This window comes from Gopherus flavomarginatus, chromosome 1 (genome assembly GCF_025201925.1).
Source record: "Gopherus flavomarginatus isolate rGopFla2 chromosome 1, rGopFla2.mat.asm, whole genome shotgun sequence".
Lineage (NCBI taxonomy): Eukaryota > Metazoa > Chordata > Testudines > Testudinidae > Gopherus > Gopherus flavomarginatus.
This window is the reverse complement of record NC_066617.1, coordinates 215,915,410-215,934,948: the sequence shown is the minus strand read 5'-3', so window position 1 is coordinate 215,934,948 and position 19,539 is coordinate 215,915,410. Positions and strand designations below refer to the sequence as shown.

At 40.1% G+C, this 19,539-nt stretch overlaps 1 protein-coding gene across 5 annotated transcripts in view; it reads right to left on the bottom strand.

Annotated features, from left to right (window-relative positions):
- Positions 1–19,539, bottom strand: part of RPGR (retinitis pigmentosa GTPase regulator) — a 119,112-nt gene that overhangs the window by 61,605 nt on the left and 37,968 nt on the right. For all 5 annotated transcript variants that reach the window (XM_050936552.1, XM_050936553.1, XM_050936554.1 and 2 more), the window contains 5 exons: positions 16,970–17,128; positions 9,939–10,094; positions 9,260–9,384; positions 7,918–8,100; positions 156–342 (listed from right to left, as the gene is read on the bottom strand). In XM_050936552.1, coding sequence (XP_050792509.1) covers positions 156–342; positions 7,918–8,100; positions 9,260–9,384; positions 9,939–10,094; positions 16,970–17,128 — 810 coding nt within the window. The remainder of the gene's footprint in view (positions 1–155; positions 343–7,917; positions 8,101–9,259; positions 9,385–9,938; positions 10,095–16,969; positions 17,129–19,539) is intronic.

The window sequence follows — 19,539 nt, the reverse complement described above, 5'->3', positions numbered from 1 at the left end:
CTGGCCAGCAAACACTGGGTTGAGACCCAGGTGTAGTGCTCAGTTGCAAGTCGTGAAGGTCCTCAATCTTCAAATGAGTGGTTCTCTCACATAAATACAAACAGTATATATGTAGCGCTTGGAAGACAGCAACGAACAGAAACATTATGTTTCACCTGTTTTACAGTCCACAGTAGAGTCAATAGCTTTATTTGTATTCACTTCCGTTACATCAGGATGGTTTGTTGTTGGTAAACTGAGTGGGACAGTGTTGCTGGCAGCACGTAAAGAAGGTTTTAGGGAGCCTTCTCCCAACGGAGGTAAAGTTCGCACCATTCGACAAAACTGTTCTGGAGATTTTTCCTTAAGAAAATATTTTAAAGAAAGTGTTGAGAACATTCTGAGACCGATAAGAGAAAATCACCTTCTCATACTTTAATTACAGTATTTGCTAGAGGAAAATACAGTAATTAAGTATGATAAAAGCTGTTTGTACTCTTCAGTTATTTACAGTCCTAAAAAAATGGACAAGTATATTAAGCTGATGCGTTCCACACAATATTCAAATAATTATTCAATATCTTAAAATCAGCAACAATAAAAAAGAGCTTCTATTATGATTTTAAAAGAATGAGAGTTTATTTAATCCACAATTTAGGTACATAGAATATTTTCTCTTTATTCTGTATTTATCTACATTCTGTAGAATGGAAACTAGATTTCAAAATTCGGAAGGTATCAAAAGGGCACAATGGCCGTCAAGGGATATATCTTTTTAACATTAAACTAACCGTTATTTGAACAGATCAAAATTCAAAAGTTTGCACATTTCTACACTCATTTCAAATGTAAGAATCTGTAGAAATATTATAGTATGTTTCATTACATGATACATAATAATAGCATCAGAGCTTAGCATAAACAAAGCTTGGAAGCTGGTTTCTGAAGAAAAATGGGCTTGTGTGATTTCCTGTTTCTTCATGATGTATAAAGAAGGCCTGAAAAGTTTCTCCTCCCCAATGCTAAAGTCATCTCCTTTTTCTTTTCCTGGTTTTTACATTATAAATTCATATGTTCTCTACACTGATTCTCCACCCCCCCATAAGACACTGTGGACAACTGGAGAACTGGTGGTTTTATGACACCACAGATATCAAGGAAGCCAAACCTTATTACTTAAGATGATCAAAACAAAAACCAAACACCAATTTAACTCACACATTAGATAAACAGCCAAGATTTCCTAATTTACTTCTCAGGGGCCTCCAAAAGGAAGCCTCTGGAAAAACAGGGCGGTGAGATTCGACATTCCTGATAACTCTAAAGAGAGGAACAAAAAGCAGCAGGCTCTTACACATTGTTAAATTTCAGGCCTCTACAGATCATAAAAAAGCAAAACAGGACAATTACCCATTTTTTCCCCATCATCAAGTAAGGAGAGGTTACCCATCTTGTGCAGTAACTGGAGTTCTTTCAGATATGTGTCACTGTGGGTGCTCCATGTCAGGTGTGCCTGCACCCTGCACCTTTGACTGGAGATTTTGGTTGTAATGCCCATTCAGCCTGTATATGTGTCCTACACATCCTTCTGCCCCACATGCAGGATATATGGGGCTGCACAAGAGAATCACCCTCAGTTCCTTCTCTACCATAAAGTCCCATCAGGGAGACGCCGAAGCAGAAGGGAAGGAGGGCAGCTAGCGGAGCACTTACAGGGACACACATCTCAAAGAATTCCAGTTACTACACAGGGTAAATAACCTCTCTTCCTTCAGTTAGTATTCCTGTGAATGCTCCACTTCGGGTGATTCCGAAGCAGCACCCCGTAAGGAGGTGGGAGGTTAACAGCAGAGGAAAGAACTCCATTGTCTACTGCAGCATCTGATCCTGCAGCAGGAATGAAGGCATAATGGTTAGAAAAAGTATGAACAAAGGACTATGTTGATGTTCCACAGATCTCTGCAACTGGTATGACTTTAAGAAAGGCTACAGATTTTATATAGTGCTCTTATGGAATGTGCTATCACTCTCGAAGGAGGCTGAACCTGAGTTTGGTTGTAACAGACCTTAATACAGCCGGAGATCCACTTTGATAACCTTCTGTTTCAAAATTACCAATGTCCTGTTTCTGTCTGAAGTGGATACAAACAATCTAGATCTAAACAGCCCAGTCCTAGCTAGATAAAAGGCTAATATCCCCCTAACATTTAGGATATAGAATATAGCTTCCTGACTCTGATGTGGTTTTTTTTTTTTTTTTTTTTGGGGGGGGGGAGGGCGGGGAACAGGAGATAAATAGTTTAATATGAAATTCTGATGACACCTTTGGTAAAAATCTTGGAAGGGGCCACAGCACACTTTGTCTCTGGTGAAGACCATAAACAGGGAGTCTGCCATTAAAGCCCTCAATTCTCCAACCCTGAAGGCAGATATGATGGCCACCAGAAAAGTACCTTAACTGATAAATTTAATAAAAAAACACACCTAGTAGCTCAAAAGGATGTTTCATGAGGCAGTTAAGAACTAGATTCAGGTCCCAGCAGGGACTAATGTCTCTGATTTGAGGGAGAAAGATCTGATAGACCTTCTAAGAATCTTGCCATGATTGGGGGAGTGAAGACCAAAAAAAACCCCTATGGATAAAGTGAAAAGCTGTTATTGAAGCTAAGTGGACCCTAATGGAATTCACAGAAAATCCTGATGTTTTCAATTCAAACCGGTAATCCAATACCATGGGAAGAGAAGAGTGAGTCAGTGAGATCTTAATGTTACACCAAAGATGCTATTTTCATTTCAGGAGGTAAGTATTTCTTGTAGATTTTTTTCTACTATCTAATACAGTGCTCCTCACTATTTTTGAAGTTGGGGCCACTTTGGCAAAAAATCTTCAATGTGAGAGCCACATCAACTACTAAATTAACACATTGCTTCCTACTCCTTGATGATGTAATCTTACAGAGCCACTTGAGTAAACTTTTAAAGAGCAGAATAATGCAAAACTTGCTTTAAAAACTGGATGAGCGAAAATGTGCCTGTTTCTCCTTGACTTTGTTTATGCAGTATTTGTAAACTGCCATCACAATCCTAATAAGGCAGTCCAAATGTTTGTTGGTCAATTTATTCCTCTGTTTTCTTTTCACCCCTCTGGCGGGGGGTGACGGCTGCAGGGTGGGGCTGGGGATAAGGTGTTCAGGGTGCAGGAGGGGGCTCAGGGCTGGGGGTCTGAGGGCTCTGGCTGGGGGTACAGGCTCTGAGGCAGGGCTGGGGATGAGGAGTTTGAGGCGCGGGTAGACTGCCCCGGGTCTGGGGCCAGAGGACTCCCCCCAGCCCTCTTCCTTCCAAAAGCACCTAGCTCTGGGGAAGGGGCCTCTCTCCCCCCTGCCAGCAGGCAGCACAGAGCTCCAGGGGAAGGGGTCTTTCTCTCCCTGCCGGCAGGCAGCCCAGAGCTCTGGGGGAGGGGGACTCTCTCTCTTCTGGCAGCAGGGAGCTCCAGGGCCGGGAGAGAGGCCCACAGCAGCCCTGAAAGCCCCAACTTGCTCCCCTCCCCAGTTCCTGCCCACCCCCACCTCCCTCCTCTCCAGGTCCCTGCTGCATGGCCCTTTATAGCCTGCTGCGCGGCCATGCAGCTTAATGGAATTTAGCAAGCTGAACTTAGGGTCGATGGGAGCCACCACTGGCTCACAGGCCTTGCAATGAAGAACACTGATCTAATAAAACATGTTGTACTTATGATGAACAGGATCTCTCTACCTCAGAGAACCTTTGAGGAACCATACTTGAAACCTCAGAATCTGCAGGCTGGGGTGAAGTGTTTAACTGGCATGCTGAGTCAGCAGACGAGAACTGACCAGAAGATGCTATGGAGCGCCAGAGCTGAGTCTAATTAGACAGGGATCCCAAACTTGTCTCAATAACGCTGGTGCAAGCACTATTAACCTGGCCTGATCTTGTGTGACCTTGTTGAGAACCTTCAATAACAACAGTGTCCGTGGATAAGCGTAGAGAAGAAGACCTCTTGTCCATGAAATGAAAAAAGTGTCTCCTATGGACTGGGGACTGAGACCCCTCTGGAGCAATACTTGATGCATTTTGCATTGGCTGCTGTTGCAAACAGATGAACCTCTGGGAACTCTCAAGCTATGAATGCTGTGTTAAGGACTCAAGAGTCCAGTTACTAATGGTAATTTAGGAAGAAATCTCTGCTGAAGTCATCTGCCATGGTATTCTGAATACCAGGGAGGAAAGAAACTGCAATGACTATCTGGTTGGCTATGCACGAACGCCAGAGTTTTGATCACTTCAGCACAGAGATGGGGAATGTGCTCCTCCCTGACGGTTGATATAGTACACGTATTCCATACTGTCTGTCATTATCTTTACTGACCTGGCTCTGATTAGAGGTGTAAATTTTGACCATTCTCAATTCCAGACAACTGATGAGGAGGAGCTGCTCGTGTAGTGACCACTTGCCCTGTATCTTCTGAGGTCCCAGATGTATCCCCTTACCCAACACTGAATCATCTGACATTATCATTATGGTAGGAGGGTGCTGAAAGAATGCAACATCTGTGCAGGTTTTGGTCAGGTCCTTCAATCAGTTGAGTGATCATAGAACCGATTGGGGAACAGACACTAACCTGCCTAAAATGTGCTTGCTTGATTTGTAAACCATTCAAAGCCATCCAGAGAGACCTTGGAAATGTAATCTGGCATGTTGCATTACAAAGACACAAACTGATGTGTGCCCCAGCAGTTGATGACAATCTCTTACTGTTACTTGAGGACTGCTGTGAATCCTTGAGATAAGACTCAGTGCGAGATATCTGCTGGAAGAAATGCATGTTCTGCCTGCCAGTGCATCCAGGCAAACTCCTATGATGTCTAGATACTGTACTGGAGTCAAAACAGACTTTGAGGTTGAGTTGAAGGCCCAGGCTGTGGAACAGAAAACACATCATTTTTATAGCCATCAACACTTCCTGATGAGATCTACCCCAATCAACAAATCGTCCAGATACCGGGAAATGATTATACCCGGACGATGTAGGTGTGTGGTAACTACCACCAAAATCTTTGAGAATACCCTTAAGCAGAAGATAGCCTGAAAGGGAGCATGTGATATTGGTACGTGTTTGTTGTTGATTAGAAAATGAAGAAACTTCTTGTATGAAAGGTGAATAGTGACAAGAAAACATGTCTTGTAGGTCAAGAGTCACAAATCTTGGTTTCCTGGATAGGGGCTCAGATGATCTAGGGTAAGTTGAATTGGGGGCTGGGAATGATCTTTGTGCCCTCTGAGACCTACTAAATCTCCTCTTATTTACAAGCGAATAAATCAGGATCTCAGCATGGCTTTTGAGTCCTTTAAAAGGTGGAAAGATGTATCCATTGAGTCTGAAAAGAGCTTGTGAATATCAAAGTATTCTCCTCAATGGTACTCTGGACCTCTCTTGGAAGCCTTACAACAGCTGCAGCCAAAGACACTTTTCTCAGACTGTGCTGCAGTATTGAAGCATCCAAGGAGACCTAGAGCAATGTCTTTGCCAGGAGCTGAACCTCTTGAATAATAACCTTAAACTGGTCATGATGTTTGTTTCTTTGGCAGATGATCAATAAAGGAATTAAATTTGTTGTAATTCAAATAGGCATACTTTGCCATGAGCACCTGATGGTTTACTATTCTAAAATGAAGTGTGGCTCAAGATTTATGGCCGAAAAGATAGCACTTCTTGTGGTCCTTGCTGTATGGGGTGGACTTTGAGATATATTGTTCGCCCCATTCATTAACAGACTTCATTACCAGAGAATTTGGCACTAGGTGAGAAAATAGAAATTATGATTTCCTGGAAGGGACATAATACTTTTTAATCCACTTTCTTGTGGATAAGCAGTGCAGTAGCTGGTGTTTGTCAAAACGGTCTTCGCGGGTTCCATAAGAGCTTTGTTGACCGGAATGGCAATCTTCAAGAATTTTGACATAGGTAAAATATGTAGGAGTTTAAGGTGTGACTCCTGAACTGTGTGTCAACAATTTAATCAGTTCCTGTAACTACCTGAAGTCATCTGCCAGAGAAGATGGTGGAGGCATCACAACTTCTTCAGATGAGAAGAAAATATTTGTAAGAGGTGTTACCTCCTTGTCTGCCCTTGATTCCAACTCCATGAAGGTTCCCTCCTCTGGCATTCATGGTGCCACAGGTAGTTGGGGAATGTACTCTTCTTTGCTTCCTTCGGTGGTGTGATAACTTCATCACAAAATTGTTGACAGAATGCCCATAGCTCCCAACAAGGCCACTGGTGGGGGGGCATATGGGATAGGTGGAGGCAACCACCTCTCTTCTTGCCACATGGGTGTCCTTTGAGGTCTATCCTCCTCCAATGCCTCAGTGGAGAAGAGGCAGCAATGTGTTCTAGAGTAGATGGGGGAAGCCTGTTCTGAAATTAGAGAGTCTGAGGAGTTCTCTTCAACATATCCAAGTGGGGGAGGAGGGAAAATAACTGTTCTGCTTGTGTTGTAAATGAGGGTGAATACGATATTCTAGATGATGGATGGGGTCAGTTACCAACTAAATCTTGATGAGGGTAAACCAGTTAGCAGAGGAAATTGTGACTCTGAAGATACGAGAAGATCCTTAGAGTATCTAAATTCTTGAGCTACCTATGGCATCAACGACAGGCACAAGCAAGAACCTGTGGAGGATGGCTTTGGTACTGATGTAGCTGGCACCAAGTGCTTGGCATGGGAATGAGTGGAATCTAATTGCACCAGTCAAGCAGTCTTTAGTACCACAGACTTCCAAGTGGCCAGTACTAACTGATGTTCAAGGATCAGACTAAAATTCTTCTCGGAAGAGTGTCTATAGCTCTGGGTATGATACCTGAGTTCGGTACTGAGTCTGTCTTCGAGGACTGACTCCTTGAAGCTGTCTGCCCTGTCTTTGCAGTATTAGAATCACTTGGACCCCGCATGATACTCCCCTGGGGACCTGAAGTCTACATAGTCTCGGCCACTGGTGCACAAGAAGGCTCTCTCAGACATTTACTCTTTACCTCTTTCTGAATAGAGGCAGATGTAAAGCTACCTTCGCTGAGGTCTTTGGTGCCATAGATGCAATCAGTGCAATGATAATGCCTCCATCTCTATCGCCCTCCAGTGACCAGGATATTGATGTGGATGGGGCACAAGCTGTTCTCGGAGATCTGTATACAGGGTGGTCTTCCGCCCTGGATCTGAAGCCAGTTTTAAGGCTTGCTCCATCATCAGGAGCTTAAACTTGATCTCCCTATTTTTTCAGGATCTATTGTTGAAGGAAGTGTAGATTATGCACTTACTGAGAATATGGGTATCTCACAAACAACAAAGGCACTGAGAATGCCTGATTGGGACAGCCTCGCAGCAAGAGAGTCACCTTTTAAATCCTGTGGAACCTGGATTACCCAAGCAAAATAACCAAAAAATGATCCCTAAATAGAGAAAGATTTTACATCAATATTTTTTTAAGAGAAAGGAAAAGAAAAAAGGGAACTACAAACACTATAAAATAACTAACTATACTAACTAACTGCTGAATAATAAAGAGAACAGGCACACAGTAGACACTGTCTCAGGCTGAAGGCAGTTGAGAAGGAACTGAGGGCAGTTTGTCTGCACAGCCCCATATAGCCCCATATAGTGCAAGGCACAAGGATGTGTGGGGCACCTGAATAGGCACTGTTACCAAAATCTCCAATTATAGGTACAGGGTGAAGGCACATCTGAAGTGGAGCACTCACAGGCACATTACTCAAAGAAGAACCTTGAAATACAAACATTTATTTCAAAGAGGGATATTTATCTGGTGAGTGTAAGCTATAATTTATATTTTTTTAAAAGTCTCTTTTCCTGTAAAAAATCATGGAAACTTAATAAATGTCAGAAATAGTTAGCTCTGAATTTACCCTCTCTCTCCGTCGCATTCGAGCCGATAACGTTCTCTGCAAGGTGTTAGTTACTAATGAATCACCACCCAGTTTAGAGATGGTAGCAGCCAAACAGTTTTCACGTAAATCTTCGTGTATTTCTTCAGACCCTTTAGGCCTTGGAGTGGCAAAAACAAGCATGTGACAGCCACCACAAGCAACCTACAGTGCAAACACAAAAGGATCTCATAGACCTGCATTCATCTTCTGGACCAAGGACTAAGAAACATGTTAGAAGCTCCAAATGTTTTGCTCCGCACTTAGTTACAGACTTCAGTATGTTAAAGTACAAACTTTAATCACTGATGTTTATAAAATATATAATGGATTGAAACTTTTTAAGTACAATATATTGTAAAACAGAATAAAACTAGCCAACTCTCTAGAAGCAAGCAACAAATTCTGCATCAATTTTCAAAGGAGTTTAGTAAATCATTTTGATGTTAGCCAATATGACATATACACAATGTTACCATCTCTTGCAAACTACCACAAGTCTCATAATATCTGATGTTTTATCTAGAGCTCTAGCCAGTCTGGGAGACAAGTTATTACATGAGAATCTCAGCTTTCTTTTTTTAAAAAAAGTTTCTATCCCTCATAGTTGTACAGCAAAGCTTGAAAATATGACCCAAGTTAAAAACAGAAGCAAATAAAAAGAACCCAAAATGGGTTTTTTTGTTTTGTTTTGTTTAATTGATCTTTTGGGGCCTGACTCAATTTCTGAATGCTTGGAGCTAGCATTACTGCAATTTTCTTCAATATCAGCAGGAAGACTAAAACAATAACCTAAAAGAACAATATTGCCTCTCTTTTCTCATCATGTTTAGATTAAAAAACTAATACATTTTCATTTTATTAAACTTCTGTAAATAACCTACATTATAAATAATCTTTGATATTAAAGCAATATACACTAGGTGGTTTAGGTCCACACATTGGGATGGAAGGCTATTCCTAAAACTAAAACTACCAAAATGTTAAAAGGTTTTTTGGTTGAAATGTATAGATTCCTTTGAAATGTTTGCAACTTAAACATTGCAGTGTTGTGGAAGTGCACAACAATCTGAAAGAAAAACTGACTAGTCTATTTTTATGGTCCAAAGTGATTATAGAGCAGGAAGTGAAGCAGCAGAATGGGAAGCAGTAAATAAAGCAAAACATTTTAACATTCTTTCAGTATTAATCTACAGTATTAATAAAATACTATAAGGAAATATTATAAATATGATTTTAAACTGTCAGATTTCCCTTAATAAGATACATTTATAAAGTATAAGCATTTCAAAGTTTGAAAAAAGAGAACAAAGCAAAGCCTTACCAAATAGACTGCAAACTTCAAGAAATTAGAACATAAGGTGGGTATGAACTGATTAGTAAAATTCTCTTCTCCAAGACCTAACTTGCCATGTCGTCCATCTCCAAAAGTAAACATAAGGCCATTGTCTACATGGAAAAAGAAACATGTAGAAGGTGCATTAAAAGCACATGACAAAATTGTTATAACATAAGAGTAGAATTAAATATATTTTGAAAGCAAGGTATATTTCATTTTCAAAAATCAAATCTGAACAAAGATTTGTATGATTTTTAAACTGCTGAATATGGTCCAGAAGACAAATACATTTTCAGACAAAAGTATTGACTGAGATTGTTAGTCTAGGTAACCAAAAAATAAAATACTAAGAAAAAATACAATACAATTGTATAGCAAAACTGAGACTCATGCAAGAGTGTCAGGCAGGAGTTTGTGAGGCTACAACTTCCTTAAGAGGTGGTGTGGTCTACAGGAATAAGTATATATGGAAAGTCAAAAATAGAATTCCTAAATTCCAGTCTGGCTCTTCCGCTGACCGCTGGATGGCCTTGGGTAGTCACTTGACCTTAAATTAAATCTGCATGTTTGTTCCTCACTGTGCTCATTTTATAATAAAAAAATCCATATAATAAATGATAATACATTATCATTTTAAGTACATTCAGAAGTTTCAGCATCATACCTGCTATTATAGCTGTATGATTTTCCCCACATGCAATGTTACATATTTTATGCCTCTTCAGATGTTCCACTGCCTTTGGTACCGAGGTTTCAAAAATAAATGTACCATGTCCAAGTTGCCCATATTGTCCAAGGCCAAAGGTATATAAATTAGTTTCTGAAAATTGTACATGGAAAGTAAACAAAAAATTAGTTATAATTATAATCTCCTCACTACTGGTAAAACAGAAATCAAATCACACTCCAACTTTATGAAAAAAGTTTTATGTTTTATTAATTCATAAAGTGCAATCACAACGAAAGAGAAAAATCAAAAGGAACATGAAATGAAAAGCCATTCTCCCTCCGAAAGATTTAACTAAACATACAGAAAAACTGGTACAAGCTGCTACATATTTTGTTTTACGGCGTATTTTCAAAATAAGCTATTGACTAAATGCACATGTGAAAATCAGCCAATGAAAATTACACAATGTTATATATTACAGCTGAGATGAATACAAGCCCACAATTATTAAAAAAAATCATTATGTATATTTTCTTCTTCAATGACCAAGTCTTGAACTTCTTGCCACACATAAAAATCTATTATGTATGATGATCCAAACCTTTGCAGGTCTAGTATTGCTGAAATATTAAAAAAACACTGACAATGTTGTTATTGCAATGTATCTGGAAACTCCTAGCTCAAATTTTCTTCTTCATATTCATTATCCATACAACCACCAGCAGGCATCAGGAATATTTGCTTTTATAACATTTCTCTCTGTTCAAGAATCAAGGTCATTCAGATGGCAAGGTTACATTCAGCAGCTAAATAAAAGTATTTTTAAATACTTTTATGTTTACATATGTTGAAAATATCTGATGATTTTTTAAGTGGAAGTAAAGGAGCTCCACATCTCGCTACCAAAAGGAAGAGAGAACTCAAGACTTCTGAATGGAAGTGAATATGTCTGAATGTACATTGTACTCCCACAGGAAATCAAACTTAAGTAGAAGAAGTCACACTGTACACCAGCAGGACGAGTAGGTGCTCCTCCCACTTGTGGGGTAGAAGCCAGACTGCAGCACCGGGGCAGGAATGCTTCCTACCTATGGAGGTAGACACCACACCATAGCACTAGAAGCAGGAGAAGCACAAGCTCCTCCCACCCCTGGGGAGGATGCCAGGCCATCACACCAGCCATCAACGTACAGTAACTGAATGCTTTTTTGCTGCATTCTCTGAGGAGCAATAAACTGGTAGCACATTTAAACACAAATCACACATTACATTTACTCCAGCGCTCTCTCCCAACCACTCTCCCACCTTTATCTTGTTTCTCTTGTGGGAGAAGAAAAGGGATGGGAAGAAAATAGAAGTGGAGCAGACCCAGCATTACTAGCCCAACATATTCACTGACTTTAATTGCAACTTCAGGTCAACAAAAAATACAGGATCAGGCCTTGTAACAAAAAGCTGAAAAAAAAATATTTCTGCTTACAGGATATCTTTTACCCATCATCGCTCTTTTAAAACAGTTTTAAGGGTCACTTCTGCAAAATCAAAAGACTGTGAAATATAAAGAGTAAGACTTTTTTTTAAGTATGCAAAACATTTTGTAAAATTATCTTCCTACTAAATGTAATATTAAAAGCTCCCTCTGCTGGAAGATTCAGTGCTAGGAAAAAAATCCAGAAAGGGATTGCTAACAAGTAAAATAAAGTAAGAAATCAGAAAGAGATCCCTTAATTCCAATTAACAGAAGAATAACTGACAGATACCTAGACTTCCCAGATATGAATATATGAATACATATTGTTCTTGAAGCAGATATTTTCTTTAGCCAGAACTGAAGTCTCACCCTCAAATTGGCAAATGGATTTCCCAGGATGCATGACGTCATAAATTCTAATAGCCTTAGGAACATTCAAATATGTCTTGAAATTTCTCTAGAGACAAACAGACCTTTGTCATTCTTGCTTCTGATGAACATAATGAGTTTAAGTGAAGTTGGATGTTTATCATATTGTTTGCTAAGTCTAAACCAAGGTATGGAACATACTCTTCTCTAAGGCAATTTAAGCCTCTCTGAACATCTGTTCTTTCAGTAGTCAGTTGCCATGGAATGAGAAAAAAAGAATGCACAGCTTTCTCAAGTGAGTTGCCAACACAGTAAGACATTTGCTAAAGACTAAGGATGCAAAAGAAAAATCAAATACAGGTAATGATCCTCTCCAACACAGAAAAGAAGGCATTTTCAATGAGCAGTCTTTATGGAATACATAGAAACAAGAGGGTTAGGCAAACCATCCCTTAGATTTGTAATGCAATTATTGAGGCCAAGGCCACTATTCTGAATTTTTAGAGTGCTTGAGCCTATAATAGAAGATACCTCTCAAAAACTCCAACCAAACAAAAACCATTAGGGCTCAGGAAGTATTGAGAACAGCATCTCTGTTTCTGATACTACTGAGGAACCACTTCTGTTACTCTGCTCGAGATAGAGAAGGGTTATAACTACATCCCTCTCAGCAGTTTCTCATGAAAGGGCTCCCTGTAAAGGGATGAGAAAGGGACAAAGTTTTGGTGGCAAGAGTGCAAAGGCATAGCAAAACTGTTCCAAATATCTTGAGCACTTACTGTTGGACATGATTCCATTCCATGCCACCACAACAGAATAAAGATGGCCCCCTCCAAAACTTAGTAAAATGGGATAAGTTCAAGATAATTTGAGTTAGGACTCAAGCATTCTCTTTGCCAGCAGAAAAAGGCCCAAAGGTACAAGCAGTGTAACTGTGCTTCTAACAATAGGGTTTTAGATTTTTTCGAGCCAAAATAAGGTTTAAGATTTCTTCTTGTCAGTTTGGCTTTGGAGCAAGTTGACAGGATTTGTGATATATGAAATACTTTTCTTTAAAAAGGGGAGCAGTTTGGCAAATGACCAAGGACTTCAATCTTTCTTCTTCTCTATCACCTTATTCATGATATCTCCACCTTTGTATATATGTCAATAGATAGAGCAGAACACTTCCTCCTCACCTCAAAGTGGTAGCTGCGATTACAGATGAAGCAGCTGTAGCCAAAGAGTCCAGATAGCTTTCACATTTTTGATTTGCTGTGATGGTGAATAGAGGAAATAACGGTGTAGGGGAGAACGTGATTCCTTATAGGAGTGCTCCGCGGCTCAAGGTGAGCTCCATGCATTCCCCGATGGCTAGAGATTTCTAGAAGGATCCAGGTTTGGTGTGAAGCATGCAGGCCCATTTCAAGAGTGTGATTACATAATGAGAGAGCTCAAATATTACAAATATCCCTTCCCTATCCAGATTAGCCTATAATTCCCATTTGCCTCCTCATCTTTGAATTTCAGGAGACCTTTGAAAATGAGCTCTGCATATTGCCTTAATTTCCTCCTTTCTTCAGGAAAACTAATTTTTCCCAGATCATTTTGGGCAGCTGAGCTTCAGTTAATTCAATTATATTGCCCAATTCCGTTTTTCCTTGCTTGCTTCTTGCACCATAGTATATTCTGGCTTCATACAATGTTTTGTTTGTTTGATTGGGTATCATCTATAGGTAGTAAGAACTTCAATAAAATCTGTTCTATTTGCTCAACTTCTAAGAAGAACAGCATCACAGTTGACAATAAGAGTAGAGAATAAGGAATTTGGTCACTTCTGCTCTCCCCATCCTGACCCTGAGGAGGCAGCCCTCAGAAATAGGTAGTAAAAGGCAGTTATCTGCATTCATGGAGTATGAGGAGTGATCTGGGCCTTACTTAGCCTGCCAGTGGGGTGAGAGAACAGGATATACTCAGAATCTGTCCCTTCATGCCAAACAGTGCATCAATAGTATCTGCTCACACACAGTCTCACAGCTGCTATGCCTGTTATTCTTGCTTCATGTTCTTAAAGCTTTTTTATCACAATTCTAAGAGACAGATGACTTACACAAGAAGATCTGGATGACCTTGTAAACTGAACTAATAGAAATGGGACAAAATTTAATAGTGCAAAGTGCAACATCCTGCCTTTGGAGACTAAGCAACAAAAATTTTTGTTATAAGCTGGGGGCACACCAATTAGATGTGACAGAGGAGAAAGACCTGGGTCACTGGTTGATCACAGGATGACTATGAGCCATCAGTGTGATGCGGCCATGAAAAAGGCTAATGCAGTCTTAGAATGCATCAGGTGAGGTATTTCCAGTAGAGATGGGGAAGTGTTAGTACCATTGTACAAGGCACTGGTGAGACCCCATCAGAATTGCACACGATATTCCAGGTTTCCCAGATCATTTAGGAAAGATTAATTCAAACTGGAAAAGGTCCAGAGAAGGGCTACTAGGATGATCCAAGGAATGGAAAACCTACCTTATGAGAGGAGACTAAAAGAGCTTGGCTTGTTTAGCCTAACCAAAAGAAGGTTAAGAGGAGATATGATTGCTCTCTATAAATACATCAGAGGGATGAATAAGAGGGAGGGAGAAGAGTTATCTAAGTCAAGCATCAATATGGACACAAGAACAAATGGATATAAACTGGCTATCAACAAGCTTAGGCTCGAAATTAGGCGAAGGTTTCTAACCATCAGAGAAGTGAAGTGAAGTTCTGAAACAGCCTTCCAAGAGAAGCAGTGAGAACAAAACCCTAACTGGCTTCAAGACTGAGCTTGATAAATATATGGAAGCGATGGTATGATGAGACTGCCTACAAGGACATGTAGCCCATCTGCAACTGCTAGCAGCAAATATCTTCAGTGACTGGTGATGGGACACTAGATGGGGAGAGCTCTGAGTTACTACAGACAATTCTTTCCCAAGTATCTGTCTGATGGGTTTTGCCCATGTGCTCAGTATCTAACTAGTTGCCATATTTGGGGTTGGAAAGGAATTTCCGCCTGGGTCAGATTGGCAGAGACCCTGGGGGAGTTCAGCCTTTCTCTGCGGCTTGGGGCATGAGTCACTTGCAGGTTTAAACTAGTGTAAATGGTGGATTCTCTGTAACCTGAAGTCAAACCATGATTTGAGGACTTCAGTAACTCAGTCAGAGGATAGAGATGTATTACAGGAATGGGTGGGTTAGACTAGATCACAGTGGTCCCGTCTGACCTTAAAGTCGATGAGTTTGTGAGACAGAATATTACTTTTCTTTTTTTTAGCTAAAAGCTTAGATTCTGCGTAAACTGATGGCATTGGTCCTATTCACTCAAGAAGCTTCCTGCTCCACCCAGGTGATGGAATATCTGCAGGATTGAGCTAAAGTATAAATACAAGAATCATTAACCAATCTAATTTAAAAGATCAGTAATAAAGAGAGATAAACCCAGTAAGCAAAAATAATAAAAATGCCAAGTTAGAAATATGAAAGTGAAGAGCTAGTAGTGTCATTTTTCTCTTTGAAAAGCTAGCTTAGCAATAGCCCACTCTAATGGTTTATTAGACTATATAGCACTGCACAAACAACTAATACATTCTCACAAAATCCCTATGAGGTATTATATATTAGTATCAGATATATGGAGGCAGAGACATTAAGTACCTTGCCTAAAGCCACAGTATTGGAGCTAGGATTGGTATTCCTGGGGGAATTCTGTGCCCAACATTTTAAAATTCTGCGCACAATATTTTAAAATTCTGCACATTTTGTCAAAACAACACAATATAATCATGCCAGTTTCAATTATTTTGGTAATTTATTTCAAAATATATGTCATCAAGTATGTCTGTAACAATACAGACCAAAAAAGATTCTGATATTTTTTTTTGACAAATAGATTCCTTACTAGGCATATTAATATAGAACTTTGAGTAATTCATTTAAATTACATTATAGAACTGTCAGAAGCAGTGCAAAGGTTTGGGAGAGTCAGGGCTAACGGAGGAGCTGAGAGAAAGGGAAGGAGTCTGGAGTGAACCTGAAGGATTGCTGGGTATGGGTGTAAGAAATATGGAACAGGGCTTTTTGGGGTGGGGCGGGATTGTTAGGGAGTTGGGGAGCCTCTCCCATGAGACCCTGGCTGAACCCAAGCCTCTCCCGTTCAGACAGGCAAATCTGCATGGGTCTCTGCAGCCTCCCCCATCCTCCTTTGTCCCTGCACCCCTCCTGCCTGTCGCCAGGTTCAATTCTGCCAGCCCACTAAGTCCCCAGTCTTGCCCCCCCACTAGCTATTCTGAACCCCAGTCTGTGACACACACAGACCCCCCCCCCCAAGCACGCCCATGTCACTCACTCTGTCCTAACCTGGTTCTGCAGGCAGTGTGCTGTGATGAAGTTCTGCTACTGGGTGAATTCTTCAATACTGGGCATGCACAGAATTCTGCCCCAGAAGTGCTGCAGTTCTGGGCAAGTCACTTTTCTGACTATAACCACTCTTTAATGGCTATAAAGAAAAATGTATCATCTATTGGGAAAAATACAGAACTGGGATCCATGAACTCATTATTTCTAATCTACTCCTGCAGGAATTCTGCACATCTGCAGATATTCAGAATTCGTGTATCCTGAAGAATTTTTTTTCTGCCAAAGAAGTGCTGAAGTTCCACCTTTTTTCCACCAGAGGCTGCTGTGGTGCCAGCATGCTGCTAGCTGTTGTGGCACCACAATGGCCTCTGGTGGGTGATGAAAGGTGGAACTGCAGCACTTTGGCAGACGTATTTTCTGCAGGAAAAAAGACTCTGCAGGATACGTGAATTCTGAATATCTGCAGATGTGCAGAATTCCTGCAGGAGTAGATTAGAAATAATCAGCTCATGGATCCCAGTCCTGTATTTTTCCCAACAGATCACACATTTTTCTTTATAGCCAATAAAGAGTGGTTATAGTCAGAAAAGTGACTAATTAACACATATTCAAGGTCATTTAAAATTTCACAAGGGGAGGCTTTCTTGTAGAACTCATGGAAAAAAACAGATTTCATTTTCAATGTAATATGACAGAAGAAAAGTTTGTCTAAGCATTGTCTGACATTTCATAAGAGTGTTTGCTCTATCAAGCAAAGTGATTCTTTTAATTACAGGATCTGAGAAAAGCCAACTCATTTTCATACCTGTAAGTGCCACTGTATGTCCTCCACCACAAGCTACCTTATTAACCCTTTCCAAAATTCCAGGAACAAGCTGTGGAACCCTATTGTTTTTCAGTTGTTCAGGCGACAAACCTAGCTTCCCATTCTCAGGCTCTCCAAAAGTGTAGAGCTCACCATCTCCTGAGGAAATACAAAACAGAGCAGAATTCATAGTACTTCACTAAAGGGCAGAGCTGGGCCAAGTTATTTTCTCATTCTTTTATGATTTGCAAAGTACCCATTGCTTTTTGGACTTTTGTTTTAAATTATAAATCAAACAAAATGAGAGTTTTAACATTTCCCTATATGAGGAGTCTGTCAAAAAGAAAACCAAAACAATACGTGATTCTGAGAGGTGTCAATGCATCACAATTCCCATTCTAGTCACTATTTAAGTCAATTGGAGTTGCTTGCAGGGGTCTTAATAAAGACTGGCCCTACTAATGGGATACATGTTTTGTTTGAAAGTCCATGCTCTCCTCTGATGGTGAGTGAGGGGAAAAATAGGAAAGCAGTGCAAGTATTGTAAAAAGGTTTGTTAATGAGCTACATAACAAGAAAAGAACCATTGTTCTGAAAACTAGAAATACATGGCACTATATCAGGTGCTCCAAGGTTCACCATGGCATTATCTCCATCAGAAGAGATTTCTCCACCTCAGTATCACATAACAGCTTTCAGGTCAGCCCAGCAGTTAAATAAAAGAAAATCCTTCCCAGGCACCCAGACTCAGTTTTACGGGCACCAGGTTCTCAATCTGTTCAATCCTAAATACAGCAATCCATTCTTTTACAAAAGACTTTCCTTTGTTTTAACACTTTTCAGTTTCCACCTTTGTTTTTTACATCAGTCTGAATTATCTAATCTGGCCATCTGTTTACCCTTCTATTATACTGATAGAAGAGTTAAACATTTCAAGTTACTGTCTACTGATGTGCCAGGCTTTAAATTCCGATCTGATTTTCTGTTCCAAAAGCTCTGTTAGCATTCTGCTATCCTAAGTAAAGGCTAGGTCAAGTAGGAGAGAACTTTGGTTTCTGAGGGCTGGTCCACACTAGGGAGGGGAAATCAATCTTAGATACGCAACTTCAGCTACGTGAATAACGTAGCTGAAGTCGAATATCTAAGATCGGATTACTCACCCGTCCACACCACGCGGGATCGACGTTCGCGGCTCTCCGTGTCGATTCCGGAACTCCGTGGGGTTGATGGAGTTCCGGAATCGATATAAGCGCGCTCGGGCATCGATATATCGCGTCTAGATTAGACGTGATATATCGATCCCCGAGCAATCGATTTTAACCCACCGATACGGCGGGTAGTCTGGACGTGGCCTGGGTGAAGCTCCAAGGACATAGCTATGGGTCTCCACCAAGCCTGAAAGAGGTCTGTAGAAACATTTTCCATAGTACTTGAGTTGCTCCTTAGAACTGATGTTCACACTGAAACTCCCTCAATACCTGAAGCAGCTGAATGCAGCAATCTTTTTTTTTTAAAGCCACAGTTAGAATTACTCCATGATGGTGCTCTGGCAAACTGTAAAAGCAATAGGCATTAAGCCAGTTGTAAATAACAGGAATCAAGAGGCCTGGGTTCTGTTCCCAGCTCTGCACTGACCAGCTGGGTTATTCAGCACTCTGTGGCTGTTTCTGCAACCGTAAAGTGGGGAAAATGAAACTTACTTTCCCCTTTTTAAAGCATTTCTATGGATTTCTATGGATAAAAATGCTATATAACAGCTAAGTATTATGAAAAGGTGTTTACTGACCAGGGGTTTGACCCAAAACCTATTTAAGTCAAAAGGAAAAACTTTCCAATGAAGCAGAAAGAATCACCATAAGAATTACTTACATCTCCATACATCCTCTAAGAAACAATTTGATTTTGTTTTTTAAATCACAGCTGGATTTACCAAAGCAAAAGGATAAGTAAATCTCTCATATGAAACAAATCCAAGACAAAAAATGTTTAGACTAAGGGCTGGATGCTCAAGGAAACGTGTTAATTATGTGGCTGTAGCCATTACTTAAAACACTGGGCAACTGTCCCACTATTGAAGCATAATTCTAGATATCTATCTAGAATACATTTCTGAGATATACTAATTTTCCATAATTATAGCCGAATAAACTTAAGCATTAACAAACCACATTTATAGAATTAAGAGGCAGTACTAATACACACAGCAAATGTTTAAAGGATCATATCCAAATGCTATGAATTCAAACACACTTTCCTAAAACTACATTTTAAACGCTCTTGATACACACAAATCAGACTCCAGAATGGAAGCCCATAAGTAACTGCATAGTATATAACACTGTATTTCCTTATATGGCCCAAGTAATTTTACATTAGAATCCTTCCTTCATGTTTATCCCTTTCCCCATCTCTGTCATTTGGATTTTGAGGTCCTAAGGGCAACAACCATGCCAAAACCAAATAAGTCTAGAGGACAGAAACTGAAAATAAGAAGGAATTAAAAATAATCACATACTCAAACTCAAAATAGAAACAGGTAGTTAAGCCTACACACACACTTGTCCAAAGCA